Source organism: Eurytemora carolleeae, unplaced genomic scaffold (assembly GCF_000591075.1).
Source record: "Eurytemora carolleeae unplaced genomic scaffold, Eaff_2.0 scaffold82, whole genome shotgun sequence".
NCBI classification, from domain to species: Eukaryota; Metazoa; Arthropoda; class Copepoda; order Calanoida; family Temoridae; genus Eurytemora; species Eurytemora carolleeae.
The window spans coordinates 107,431-123,254 of NW_019396126.1; the positions used below are offsets into that span (position 1 = coordinate 107,431).

A 15,824-nucleotide genomic window follows, 5' to 3' on the forward strand; every position below is an offset into this window, starting at 1 on the left:
TCAGGAGGTTCTTAGGCCCCATTAGGTGCTAGCTGTGCTAGCTCCAAAAGAGGAGGAGCAACGGAGCTCCAAGAGCGGAGTAGTAACGGAGCTCTAAGAGAGGAGTAGTAACGGAGCTCTAATAGCGGAGTAGAAACGGTGCTCCGTAAATCACTCCGTTCGGTGCACCGTTCGGTGCACCTCAATCGCATCAGTATAGGATACCGCCGAACCTCCGTTCTTTGAGAATCGGAGTTCCGTTTTCGAACTCCGCGACATGATTAACGGTGCACCTTTTCTCCTCCGTTCTTTGTATTTCTTTTTTGTTTCATAAAAATTGTCAAAGATGCTAAATATTTCAAAATGTCACAAAAACTCTAGGGTCGACGCTAGCTATAACCGCTGTGAAGCCTATCCGCAAAATTTTATATCTTGAAGTTGTACTGGCTTAGAACAGTGTAGATAGCTGTAGATAGAATCATATCATAAGCGGGCCGTGGAGCGTACTGTACAAATTTTGCAATATTTTTTTGGCGGATTGGAGGGGTTTATTTTGTTTCCTTGAGTATACAGGTTGGTTTCTGTTGCTTAATTCTAGATCTGTTTCTTCAGTACACAGACTTGGATCCTGATCAAGCAAACAATTTTAGATACAAACGAAATGAGATTTTGCCACAAACTTTAATTTTTAATCCCTACATCATTCCAACCCAAAATTGTAAACCTTATATATTTTTAAATATGAATTATTTTAGATCAAATAGGTTTAGTTTGAAATATTGATTGTTTACACCATCAGGTTACAAAGATAAAGGGATTAGAATAACTTTGCTGGGAAAGAATTTGAGTCTTTGCCACAAACTATGATTTTTAAATCCCTATATCTTTGCAACACAGTGACGTAGATCTCAGATATTTTAAACTATGAACTCTATTAGATCAAAGTTAGTCTAAGTTTGAAATATCAAAGGTTTACACCATCAGGTTGTAAAGATATAGGGATTAAAAAATTAGAGTTTGTGTCAGAATTTGTGACAAAAATTCAATTTCTGCAATTGGAAATTTACAGTGATAACCAGTATAGTGATTGTGGTACACCGACATAGGGTCAAACGACAAAGGGTCAAACGACATAGGGTCAAACGACAAACGGCCAAAATCGCGATAAAGGGTCAGAATGGAGAAAAATATTTTATGTATTATTTCAGGGTTAGGTTAGGTTAGGGGCCGAGCGCTGCGGCTATTAGTTGAAATGAACATAAAACATAACTTAAAAATATGTATTATTTCAGTGATAGGCAAGGTTAAGAATATTTCTGGGCTGAGCGCTGCGGCTAGGACAGTCTAGGGGGCCGAACGCTGCGACCACTAGTTCTAGTTTGAAATTAAGCAAAAATAGACTAAATGAAATTTTGCCCGTTTGTCGTTTTGACCCTATGTCGTTTGACCCTATGGCATTTGACCCTGGGTAGTTTGACTATGTCGGTGAATCGTCTAATTTAAAGAAGAACGATCAAACTTTAAACTTTGAAGTGCATACGGTGGTATCCATGAAACAGTCTAATGGGAAGACGTTACTATATCGCTTGAAAATGAACTTTCTCAGTGAAATGGGAATGTAAATCATATTATAATATGTATTATGATCTTGATTTATCTCTAATAAATCTTACTTACTTACTTACTTACTTGCACAATTATCATGTTTATTGGACTATCTAAAATGATAATTTGAGTCTAACTGCAGTCGCTTTTATATTCCAAAGTATCATAGGTCCCACTGTATAGACAACTGTCTTTATTTGATGACATTCACAATTTATAATCGTTTTGTGAATTTAAGGAGAAAAAAAGAACCTCTGTATCTTCAGTCTGTTGAACCGCATGAACGCCTGAAATTGTTCTAGGTGCAGCAGGAGGGGTTGGGATATCATCTCGGTTCTAAATATTTATCATTTATACAAGAGCTGGAGGGGTTGGGATATCATCTCGGTTCTAAATATTTATTATTTATACAAGAGAGTCATTCCTTTTTTCTAATAAAAATCTTTTAAAGGCTTACATAATTCATGTTTTAAAGTTTTACTTTCTCAACTTAATGCTTTTGACTAATTTGCTTTCTGCATAAGCTAATAGATGATTTAAAATTAATTTTTTTATATATATCCAGACTTCAAGATTACCCCATTACTAATTGGAACTGCAGTGCATGGCATAAGCTTTCACTTTAAAAATCTAAAGTACTTCAGTTCTTTTTCCTTAAAATTAAAAATGTAAAATCACCTGAAAATTATTTGAATTTCTTTTACTCTGAAGATGTTCTCGTCTTTGCGCCATAGAGCTGACTCGTCGGGACATATTCCGCCGGAGAACAAGTGGAGGGGTTGTCTAATCATTATTAATAATTATAATTGTTATATCAGAATTAATAATTTTTATTATTCCGCCTGAGAACCGGTGAAGAAGTTCTTTAATATTGAAAATTATTATTCCGCCGGAGAACAAGTAAAGAAGTTGTCTAATGTCTTATAATAAATATTATTATTCCGCCGGAGAACAGGTGGTGGAGTTTTCTAGTGTCCTATAACAAAAATTATTATTCCGCCAGATAACAAATGGAGGAGTTGTCTAATGTCTTATAATAGATATTATTATTCCGCCGGAGAACAAGTGGTGGTGTTTTCTAGTGTCCTATAACAAAAATTATTATTCCGCCAAATAACAAATGGAGGAGTTGTCTAATGTCTTATAATAGATATTATTATTCCACAAGTGAACAAGTGGAGAAGTTGTCTAGTGTCTCATAATAAATATTATTATTCTGCCAGAGAACAAGTGGAGAAGTTGTCTAATGTCTTATAATAAATATTATTATTTCACCAGAGAACAAGTGGAGAAGTTGTCTAATGTCTTATAATAGATATTATTATTCCGCCAGTGAACGAGTGAGGGAGTTGTCTAATGTCTTATAATAAATATTAATATTCCGCCAGAGAACAAGTGAAGAAGTTGTCTTTTCAAATTTTGTTGTGGAAAGACAATGAATTATTATTTTGGCGGTAATTAAGTGGAAAATTCATAGATTTAATTAAATTCAATACAGGGAAGTTGAGAGAGTCTTAAAGGGTTCCAAAAACAGATAGAGCTGAAAAAATGTTATAACATCACAATGGACTCAGATAAATTCTAGATTAAATTATGTTATAAAAATATTACCATATCCTGGGTTAGATTATATCTATGCTTGCATGTATGGTAGCAGATAGAGCAGACAGCTGGGAACAGAATTACAATCTAGAAAAGCATAAAAAGTGTTATTTTTAAAAGAAAAATTTTGAAAAATCTATTTTCATTTAACCTACCGTTGCTACAATTCCAAAAACTACATTAAGCCAAGGAGGCATTGTCCACTCATACTGATTCAAATATACAGATAAACAAATATTAAAGTGTTTGATGATTTTTCTTTTTAGGTTGCTGAAATGTGATGAAAAAATACTTCCATTTTACAAAATTACAAATTTTTACTAAAATTCTTCTTCATTCTACATTCTTCAACACAATTTATTTTTCATAAAAATTTTATAAAAATTTAAATGTCTAAAACTTGTAAGATTTATTAAAACGGGTTGTTTAAAAAAAGATTAGAATATACAATCAAAATTTTTGCAATGTTTATTTTTTTAAAATTGAGAAAATTAATTTTGCTGCACATTGTTAATTACTCGAAAACTTTCTTTAAAAATCAAAAAGTTTTTCTGTTTTTGACCAATTCCTTGTAATGGGTGTAATGATCTTTAGATTCAGAACTCATTTTGCTAGCTTGCTCCAAATCCTCCAAGAGAGAGCTTTTGTTGATTACTCCAGGATAGAAAAGCTCAGGTAGATTACTCCGGGATAGAGGTTTGGTAGATTACTCCAGGATAGAGGTTTGGTAGATTACTCCAGAATAGAGCCAAGGAAGATTACTCCGGGATAGAGCTTTGCTAGATTATTCCAGAATAGAGCTCTGGTAAATTAATCTAGGATAGAGCTCAGGTAGATTACTCCAAGATAGAGCTTTTCTAAATTACTCCAGGAAAGAGCTCAAGTAGATTACTCCAGGATAGAGCTCAGGTAGATTACTCCATGATAGAGCTCAGGTAGATTACTCCATGATAGAGCTCAGGTAGAAATTACTCCAGGAAAGAGCTCAAGTAGATTACTCCAGGATAGAGCTCAGGTAGATTACTCCATGATAGAGCTCAGGTAGATTACTCCATGATAGAGCTCAGGTAGATTACTCCAGAATAGAGCTAAGGTAGATTACTCCATGATAGAGCTCAGGTAGATTACTCCAGGATAGAGCTCCGGTTGATTACACCGGGATAGAGCTCAGGTAGAATACTCCAGGATAGAGCTCAGGTAGATTAATCCAGGATAGAGCTCAGATAGATTACTCCAGGATAGAGCTCAGGTAGATTACTCCAGGATAGAGCTCAGGCAGATTACTCCAAGATAGAACTTTTGTAAATTACTCCACGAAAGAGCTCAAGTATATTACTCCAGGATTGAGCTCAGGTTGATTACACCGGGATGGAGCTCAGTTAGATTGCTCCAGGATAGAGCTCAGGTTGATTACACCGGGATGGAGCTCAGTTAGATTGCTCCAGGAAAGAGCTTAATTAGATTACTCCAAGATAGAGCTCAGGTAGATTACTCCAAGATCTGTAGGAAAGGTCATTGGTTGCATACTGTTAAGTTGAATGTAACTTAAATAATCCTTTGATTAACATTATTCAACAATGAATCTGAAGTATAGGAGAATATTAAAGATTAAACATATCCCTCGGAGTAAATTGATCCAGTGCGTAGTGATTGGTAGAGGAAAATCAACTGATTGGTTTAAGAACCTACATCTAACGAGAGAAGAGACTCGATAAGATGAATCACGGAGGACGGAGAAATAACATTTTTTTATCATTCTTCTGATAAATATCAATATCATCAAGAAGTCAATATTGCATTTAAGCAAACGAGAACTTTGAAGGAACGTGTTTTTCAACTCATGACAATCCTTTCTTTCCAACGAACTTCGGAATTGAGTCTTTGCCCCAAACTCAAATTTTCTAATCCCATCTTTGCAACCTGATATAGTGTAAACCTTCGATATTGCAAACTTAGATTATTTAATCAAACAGAATTGATAATTTTAAATATATCAGATCTACGACATTGGGTTGAAAATTTATAGGAATAATGAAATCAGAGTTGGTGGCAAAGACTCAATTCATTAATAAATACATTTCTTTATACCATTTATTCTTTAAATTTGCATCTAACATAAATTGTTGTTTAAATGACTGGCCACATGATTTTAAGTGACCCCCCCCCTACCCCTTTGAAGAGTGGGATTTCCAATTCACGGCCTGTATCTGAACAACAACAAGGAAGACAACAAAGAAAAATGTTATTTCTGGAAATTTAAAATGTTTGTGATTCCTAGATAAGTTCTGATTCCTAGATAAGTTCTAATTCCTAGATAAGTTCTGATTCCTAGATAAGTTCTGATTCCTAGATAAGTTCTGATTCCTAGATAAGTTCTCTGATTCCTAGATAAGTTCTGATTCCTAGATAAGTTCTGATTCCTAGATAAGTTCTGATTCCTAGATAAGTTCTGATTGCATAAACCTACAAGTCACTAATATAATAAACCTGCAGTTGGAAATGATCAAAAGGAAAACAATAATATATTCGTCTTTTTTACTCAGACAAGGGTTTAAAGGTACCGATGTGAATCGGGCAGACTCATACTAAATGAAGAGTCACTTGAAATTGCGTCGACATTCTCTCTACGCAATTTTCGAGCTATCTTAAAGAGACTGTAAGCGTATGACCCTTCATGTAAAGATGACAAGAGCCGAATCACAATGGTTTCTATACAAACAAGGGCATATACAGTGAGGGTAGCAAGGGGGCAGTGCCCCTACATAGATCCTCCAAGAACTTAGAGCTTTCACACTTTTCAAATCTGAAACTGAAGTGTGAAGAGTATTCAAAACATTAATTTGCTTTTTTTCTGCTAGTTTTGTTTGATGGAGAGATAAAGTAGTCCTTGTATGGTAATTGGACTGTATAGTGTATGTGTACCTTTAAAGTATCTAATCCCATGCACTAAAAAAAGGAGGCTAGTGTATCATATGATTAAAGATTATAATTATTCAAAATAATTACTTATGATTATTCAAAATAATCATTAATGATTAACGTTGCACAGAATGTACAAAACATATTTTTAAGGAGTTAAGAGTATTAAAAACATTAATTTGCTGTTTTTTCCGCTAATTTTGTTTGATGGAGAGATAAAGTAGTCCTTGTATGGTAATTGGACTGTTTAGTGTATATGTGTACCTTTAAAGTATCCAAGAAGCCAAATGTTTTGAATTAACGGTTCAAATTTTGCCCCCCTAGAAGCTCTTAATAAAAAAATTCGCTTCGCGCATATTTTGCCCCCTTCTAGATTTATTTCTGTATACGCCCTTGTTTACAAAATTGACTTGCGCATATCTTTTGCAGGAAAACATGGAATATTTATCAGAATTAACCGCTTTCTACATTGTAAACAACAATATATTTCACATTATTGATCATAGCAAGGTTTAGAGGGTACAGTTCTTAATCGAACATTGCCATCTTTGTATTTAGGGTCACTTGAAACTACGCTTAAGCTATTCCATTTATTGTTCCTTAGAACTAAAAATGGATTGTCAGAAATACACGAAGATATATTAGTAACTATCTACTTTTAGATTTTTAATTTCCTTTCTTCTTTCATGGATAATGGAATAATTTTACAATCTTAAATCTAAAGGAGGGGAGATTTGTGAACGAAAGAGTTTTTTCTTGTTTTTCTATTTTTTATTATTATGTATGTAATTAATAAAACACTTTTTATCAGAGCTGCGCTATTTGGAGTACTATTCGTTTCAAAATACAGTCTGTAATAACTTCTAATAAGTTTTCGTTCATAATTATAAAAATTCTATTTGGAATCCTATTCAGAATAGACAGAATTAAATACATTAAATCCAATCAAATATATATTTTACCAGTAACTTCACATTAGGTATATATATTATTTAAAATTTTTTATATAATACAGACATTAGACAATCTTTAAAAAAAATAACTTTAAATAAAATTAACAGATTGGAACTCTTGAGAAAGGGTAAAAGTTTAGTTTAAAGATAGCGAAAATGTGAAATGCATGTTTTTACAACTTAAAAGTCTTTCCCAATAAAATACCACTTTTGTGTATTGTATGTTTGGTCTCTGAAAATGTGATCTAATTCTTATAGCAATATATACTAGTTAGAAAAGTTACAAATATCATTCTGTTCTGGGGGGAGGAAAACCCGTTTAATGATATTTACACTTTTAAGAAGATTTATTTTCCACCATGTTTAACTATAATGACCCAGCAGAGGGTGAGGTGGGGTATTATCGTGATTAGATAAAATAGAAGGAATTAGTGCAGGAAGTCTTATTCAGCATTCAGCCTCCTCCAAACAGAGAATATAGAAGATAAACTGTGTAGCAATCAGGAACAAAAACGCTACTTCTTTCTGTACAATTTACTCTGGATGATTATTGAATGTTAATTTTTCGAAAAATAATACCAAAAATAATTTTTAAACAGAGCGAGTTAAATGATATAATATCGGGGAAAAGTTAGAGTTATATTTCTTGTCCAGAACTCTATCTCTTTGTTCCTAGTTTATTTCCTGGTTCATAGATAGTGACAATAATGACAGGACACTCAAAGTAAAACATGGCCAATCTTAAAAATATAGGAACAGTTAGAACCAACCTGAGAAATGTAGGAACAGTTAAAGCCACCTGAGAAATATAAGAACAGTTAGAGTCAACCTGAGAAATATAGGAATTCAACACGAGCCAACCTGAGAAATATAGGTACAACCAGAGCCAACCTGAGAAATATATTGAAGCAACTGGAGCCAACCTGAGAAATATATTGAAGCAACTGGAACCAACCTGAGAAATATTGGAACAACTAGAGTCAACCTGAGAAATATAGGAACAACTAGAGCCAACCTGAGGAATATAGGAACAACTAGAGCCAACCTGAGGAATATAGGAACAACTAGAACCAACCTGAGAAATATAACTAGAATAGAGATAAACAGGGTGAACCAGTGATAAACAGGGTTAACCAGAGATGAACCGGGGAACAGGTTGAACCAGAGATAAACAGGGTGAACTAGAGATAAACAGGATGAACTAGAAATAAACATGGTGAGCTAGAGATAAACAGGGTGAACCAGAGATAAAAAGGACCAACCAGAGATAACAGGGTGAACCAGAGATAAACAGGACCAACCAGAGATAAACAGGAACAACCAGAGACAAAAGGGTTAATCAAAGATAAACAGGACCAACCCGAGATAAATGAAGGACCAACTAGAGGTGAACATGACCAACTACAGATAATCAGGACCAACTAGAGATAAACAGGACCAACTAGAGATGAACATGACGAAACCAGAGAGAAACAGTACAAATCAAAGATAAATAAGACCAACCAGAGATAAACAAGATGAACCAAAAATAAACAGGTTCACCCAAGACCTGAGATAAACTGGACCAACCAGAGATAAACAGGACCAACCAGAGATAAATAGGATGAAATAGAGATAAACAGGGTTAAATAAAGATAACAGGGGCAACCAGAGATAAACAAGACCAACCAGAGATAAACAGGACCAACCAGAGATAAAAAGAACCAACCACAGATAAACAGGACCAACCAGAGATAAACAGGACTAACCAGAGATAAACAATACCAACCACAGATAAACATAGCCACCCAGAAGTAAACAGGACCAAACCAGAGATAAACAGGACCAACAATAGATTAACAGGACCAACCAGAGAAAAACAGGACCCACCAGAGATAGACAGAACCAACCAGAGATAAAAGGAGAGATAAACAGAACCAACCAGAGATAAACAGGACTTACCAGAGAGAAACTAGACCAACCACAGATAAACAGAGTCACCTAGAGATAAACAGGACCAAATCAGAGATAAACAAGACCAACCAGAGATAAACAGGACCAACCAGAGATAAACAGGACCAACCAGAGATAAACAGGACCAGCCAGAGATAAACAGGACCAACCAGAGATAAACAGGACCAACCAGAGATAAACAGGACCAACCAGAGATAAACAGCACCAACCAGAAATAAACAATACCAACCAGAGTTAAACAGAACCAACCATAAATAAACCGGACCAACTTGGACCAACTTGGATCCTCCATCCTTATCCTGCCATCCTCATCTTTCCATCCATATCCTATATCCTTATCCTTCCATCCTCATCCTACATCCTCAAACTCCCATACATCCTCCCATCATCATCTTCCCATCATCATCCTCCCATCATCATCCTCCCATCATCATCCTCCCATCATCATCCTCCCATCATCATCCTCCCATCATCATCCTAATCATCATCGTAATCCTCTCATCCTCCCATCCTCATCGTCATCCTCTTCTTCATCAAAATCCTCATATTCATCCTCATCGATCCTCATGCTCACCCTTATCCTTCCATCCTCATCCTTCTATCACCATCCTCCGATTATCATAATTCCATCTTCATCCTTAAATACACAATTAACTTCATTGTATAGTTATTAGTTTTTTCTTTTTCCTTGGTTGGTTTTAGGAGTTAAGACTTACAAGTTTAAAGTTCTCTGTTATAAAATGTCGAACTTGTGAGTTAGAAAAAAGACGACTCGGCTAGGTTTGAGAAAGTATGGTTGTCACCTAGTGTACAGTACACGTAGATTCTAAAGACAGGTCCACAAATTCTCGGCATTTAAATTTGTCGATTTTTTGAAATGTTTATATTATTTGATATACCTGGTTTCTCAAGTGTGAATTATTGTCTGGGTTATCGTAAAATCAAGTTATTTATTTGGCACACTTTAAATATTTTTGCCACCAACAAATAGTCTAATATTTGATTGAAGAACTTCTTAAATGACCTATTTTTTTGTAATACCAAACAAAATAGTTAACGTGTAAATTTAAAATTTCAGAAATCATGGATCTCATATTGTATTTAACGCTGGTTTCAGTTTTTATATTTTCTACCGTTGATTCATTAATGTTCCATCTTGATCCAAATACAAGGAAATGCTTGAAGGAGGAAATACACAAGGGAGTTTTAGTAACAGGCGAATACGAGGTCAAGTATTACTCTAATTATGTTGATAGCTACAAATATTATCATTCGTTTTTCTTTATTTTTCTTTTCCACAATTGAAAATATCTCATTTCCTATATTTCCTATTGAACCAGGAAATTTCAATATTTTATAAAATATATAGCTTTTTCAAATGATAAAATCTCGCCAATGCTACTTGTTATTTATTGTTGTTTTTGTATATTCTTAGATTTTTCCTCTTCCCTTTTATCTATCTATATAGTTGTAATCTCTGTTTGTCCGATCATAGCTCATGAATCCTTTGACCGATTTGTCTCAAATTTTTATTGGGGAACTCGGGAGAACGACAAGAATGTTCCTAGCTTGCTTTTGAGATCCAAGTTTAGTGGGTTCACTTATAACGGGCAATTTATCTAAAATTTAGTAATTTACGACAAAGGATTGGTAAACGATGGGATTAATTATTACTCTCCTGGGCAACGCTGGGTTCCGAAGCTAGTCATTTATATTTTTCTTTCATCTCGCCTTCTAAAATATTTAGCTTCGTTCTAATATTTTCCTCGATCTGGTCGTTCTCCTTCTCAACTTTATCCTCACCCTGTTCCTTCTCCTCCTTAACATTTTTTTTTAAAATTTTCTCCTCACCCTCTTGCTTCCCATTCTTCATTCTTTTCTCTACTTTTCTACCTTCTTACCCTCTGCACCCTCCCCCTACTCAATATAAAGTAATTTTTTAGTTATTTTTTAAGTTTTTAGTCGACGTTTTGTAATTTTGACGTTTTGTAGCAGTCGACGTTTTGTATCATCGACGTTTTGTACCCACTTCTCCTAATTAACCTTTCTTTTCTTTTTAACCTTCTCTTTATTCTCCTCCCCCTTTCCTTTATCTTTTCACTCAACATTCTCTACATCCTCTCATCCCCTTCCTAGTTCTTCTTTTCCATCCTTTTTCTTATTTATCCTAACCCTTCTTGTTCTCTTTCCTTCCTTTTCTTCTGAACCTTCCCCTCGCCCGTTCGTTCTTCTTCTCCTTACTAATTCTTAACCTTCTCCTCATCCCTTCTCTCGTTCTTCCTTCCTTACTTACTCTACTTCTAAACCTTGTCCTTATCCTCATCTTCATGTACTCCTCCTCCGCCTCTCTCCTAGTTTATATAAAGCATGTCTTCAGGTCAATGCTCTCCCTGGGCAGAATGTTGATATGATGGTAACCGACACCAAGGGGCAACATTTTGTTAACAGGTCAGCTATTCAATGGAATTTCAATCAAGAACTATATAAAAAATCGTGTATATTTTCCTGACCCCCTCCCCCCTCCTAAGAAAACCTTTTTGTGATTCATTACAATTTTCAGTATTCACGAAACGTACAAAAAAGGCCATTTTTTTAATGGGTTTTGGAAATTTTATATATATAATTTAATTTAATTTAGTAATGTTACTCTTGAACCTGTTTTCACTTTCCTTTAAATTTTGCCCCTTTTTCCCCCTTCCCTATCATTTTACGTATTTATATTGTCAAAAGGATTTAAACTTTTTATAAAAACCGAATATTTTGAATATGTTCTTCCAGGGAAAGCACAGAGAAAGGGAAGTTTGCGTTCACAGCTGACGACTACGATGTGTTCGAAATCTGTTTCATCTCCCGAGTTCCGCATAATATGCGAGGAGGAAGGTAGGGTATTCAACGGAGAGATTGTTCATGACACCTTCCAAAAGCAATTTGGGTCAGACCAATTTCAAATTTGGATGATATTTGCTTATAAATAGGGTAAAAATCTATCAATTTGGAGCGAAAACTTTGTCTGGAGAAACCTCGGAGTTTGAATGACCTGCCAATTTAAAGACTGAAGGAACTGTTAAACGGAAACTTTCAAGATTATGAGAATTTTGATACGACATTTGGTAATTTTTTTTTGTACATGGTTATGATTGGTCATGTGGACGCAGCGCCCAGCACCCTAGCCTGTCTTAGCCGCGGTCCTCGGCCCCTAGCCTGTCCTAGCCGCTGCGTTCGGCCCCCCCCCTCTAGCATGTCCCAGTCGTAGCGCTTGGCCCAGAAATGGTCTTAACCTAACCAAACCCTAAAATAATAAAAAATAACTAAAGACAATTTTGCTGAAATCATGTACACAATTAATAGGAGGGGGGGGGGGTCCAAAAATCGTTCTCTATGACTTGCCCCAACATTTTTAAACCTGACCGTTTGAAACCACTACGGTTTGCGTCTTGATCTCAAACTTATAGAGATCCGATCGGTTCATTAATGTAGGAATATGAATATATTTATTAATTAAATTACTTGGTTTAGGCATGAGATATTCCTGCAGACCAAACACGGAGTAGAAGCTAAATCCTACGCGGGACTAGGAGATGCTGCTAAACTCAAACCTCTAGAGGTTGAACTCAAGCGTCTAGAAGACCTCAGTGAAAGCATTGTTCAAGATTTTGCTTACATGAGGAAACGAGAGGTAAGATCATGACAAGGTACCAAGTAGTTGGACTAGGCACGACTAGTTTAACTATTTTATGATAAATTGAACGTACCTTCTTGATAAGCTAAGGGTTTTAAATTGAGCACTGACGAGCTTGAAACATAGTAACTCTGTAATGTTTAGGAGGAGATGAGAGATACCAACGAATCCACAAACTCGAGAGTTCTTTATTTCTCCCTCTTCTCCATGTGTTGTCTTCTTGGTCTAGCAACTTGGCAGGTTAGTAATTAAATCACGAATATTAAGCTAGTGCTAGAATATTGAAATTATATCCATGAATCGGAAATCGGAATTGAAATTCTAATTGAAAAAAATGCATCCGGAGTTGAGTCGATACATGGTTCGATTTAATGGTCTTCAAAATCATATCACCATTCCCCCCAGTCCTAAAAAATTATTTAACAGAGTTTATTCTTTCATAATTTACGCAAGACTTAGGATAACAAGACTTAGGACAACAAGATTACGAAAATGGTTAAAAAATTCTAAAGCCTAACATCCGGATCTGGATCCTAAGTTCTGCATCTTGTTCCTGTATTTTCTAACTTTTGTTCTAGGTTCTGTATCTGAGAAAGTTCTTCAAGTCAAAGAAACTGATCGAATAGATAATCGTCATCCCCAGATCAATACCTTCATCTCCAGATTAATATCTTCCCTAAAACCATAAAATTGTTTTATTTAAAAGTTAATTTACGTTTTATTTAATCCCCCAAAACCTCCACACTGGATAAAGTTTAACTCCAATAACTGGCTGATTTTTTACTTGTTATGAAGTCCTAGTAAATGGGATTAAAGACCTGTTAAATTGCCAACCTTGAGCTAGCCAAGGGACTTGCATAGACCTGACGAAAAACCTTATAATGGTGCAAATGTACGGTTTATCCCAAAATACATTTATTTTCATAGTTCATCAACTCAGAAAGCATTCCAAGGTTTGATCAATTAGATCAAGTTAAATTTCTTTCTTTAAGTGGGGTTTAAAACCTAGAGAATAGCTTTGAATGTTTTTATTCAGTTTATGGACACTTTTTTTTTGACAAACTTCGTAGTTTAACTGTTTTATTTAGTTTTTAAATTTTCGAATATATTCTGCCCAATATATGTTCCTTTGACCAGGTCCTACGTGGTTTACATCATAAAAATACAGGGCTGCCCAAAAATGATGCCACGACTCTATCGATTTTATTCTCTTTGGGTTCTTTGTCACAGATATCTAGCATTTACAAGACTATAAGATCAAGTTTTATAGTAAGAACTTACTATCTGAAGAGTACTAGGTCGTTATTAAAGTTTCAATTCTTTGTGGGTAGCCCTATACACAAATTGTGTTCTAAATTATGGTTTAACATAATGAACGTTTATTCAGAAACGGTTTAAATTGTATGATATCTAATTTTAACTATTACATTTGAGGAGGGAGGGTAGGGATCTAAATGTTAAACTGTTATTAATGAAACTTATTTGGGGCCCGAAAATTACATTGATATAAAAAGTAGAGATTTCTGCTGAATGTTTGTATTGTTGTACTTCTCCATCAAGTTTGTATGCTACGAAGAGAGATTTGAAATTTTGGTTCTTGTATCATGTGTGAAATGTAAATTATAAATGTTAATTTTGCTAATATCATAAATAAATTTGGGCGTTGTTTAGTTATCCTTGAGTAAACATAGCTGTTTAGAGAACCATCAATAAACCTGTTAAGATATCCTTGAGTAAACATTTTGTTAAGATATCCTTGAGTAAACATGTTGTTTAGATATCCTGGAATAAACATATTGTTTAGATATCCTTGAGTAAACATATTGTTTAGATATCATTGAGTAAGCATATTGTCTAAAATATCCTGGAGTAAACATGTTGTTCAGATATCCTTGAGAAAACATATTGTTAAGATATAATTAAGTAAATCTGTTGTCTAGATATCCTGCAGTAAACATATTGTTTAGATCTCCTTGAGTAAATATATTGTTTAGATATCATTGAGTAAAAAATTGTTTAAATATCCTTGAGTGAACATATTTTTATATATCCTGGAGTAAACATATTGTTTAGATATCCTTGAGTAAAAATATTGTTTTGACATCCTTGGGTAAACATATTTTTATATATCCTGGAGTAAACATATTGTTTAGATATCCTGGAGTAAACATATTGTTTAGATATCCTTGAGTAAACATANCTTAAAACCTTCTAATACATAGAAGGATCTCCAAGCCCCTAGAAACCATCTTTACGCCTCTCGCTATTTGGCTTTAAATCCACCAAAAGCTAAATGCACTATATGGTGAGAGGCACCACTATTTCCCCTTCCATACCACCACATTTGACTCTTCCAGGAAAAACTACTTTTTTATATGTTTAGGGCCTTTAAAGGGGAAAAAATCCAACCGCGTCACGAAAAAAGCACCTCTAACCATTTTTCAATTCTACTTAAGATTAATATTTTGTGTGTTGAATTCTTAAACTGTTTTACAATGAAATTTTTGACAAATTTGACTGAGTATTGCATCTTGAAAGTCTAATTATTATTCAATTACTGACTCATTATACAAAATCCATCTTAAAATCACTCACTAACCAACTTTGTGATATTTCAAGATGCGCAATTACTGAGTCAAATTTGTCAAAAATTTCTTTGTAAAACAGTTTAGGAATTCAACACACGCATATATTAATCTTAAGTAGAATTGAAAAAATGGTTTGAGTTGTGCTTTTTTGCGTGAGAAAAAAGCTATTATGTGGCACGGAAGGGGAAAAAGTGGTGGCTCATGGCCGCCTGCCTTTTCCCGCTCACATCACACCACTATATACAGGGTGTCCCACATCATATTAGACCGTCAACGGGTTTAAATTGCGATTTTCGGGACTAATAAGAAAATTTATAATTAATTAGAATAAATCAATTTGAAAAATAACATAAGGCTTATATAAGAATTTTCTTGCGGAAAATGATAAGTATTAAGGGTTTATTTTGTCGTTAAAGATTAGAGATAATCTAATATGATATGGGACGAATGGGACGCTCTGTAGCATTAAAATTTTTCTTAATAAAGACGACTTTGTAAACGTCTTCGTTTCAGAATTTAAGAATTTAAGAACGAAATGTGATGCTG

General features: G+C 34.6%; 1 protein-coding gene across 1 annotated transcript; it reads left to right on the forward strand.

Annotated features, from left to right (window-relative positions):
* The first annotated feature begins 10,060 nt into the window (after window positions 1-10,060).
* On the forward strand, window positions 10,061-14,364 carry LOC111695712 (transmembrane emp24 domain-containing protein bai). The gene is made up of 6 exons (XM_023465122.1): window positions 10,061-10,238; window positions 11,389-11,459; window positions 11,790-11,891; window positions 12,528-12,687; window positions 12,835-12,930; window positions 13,269-14,364. Exons 1-6 carry the CDS (start codon window positions 10,095-10,097, stop codon window positions 13,314-13,316), a joined length of 621 nt encoding a protein of 206 aa, XP_023320890.1. The 5' UTR covers window positions 10,061-10,094; the 3' UTR covers window positions 13,317-14,364.
* The last annotated feature ends 1,460 nt before the right edge of the window (window positions 14,365-15,824 follow it).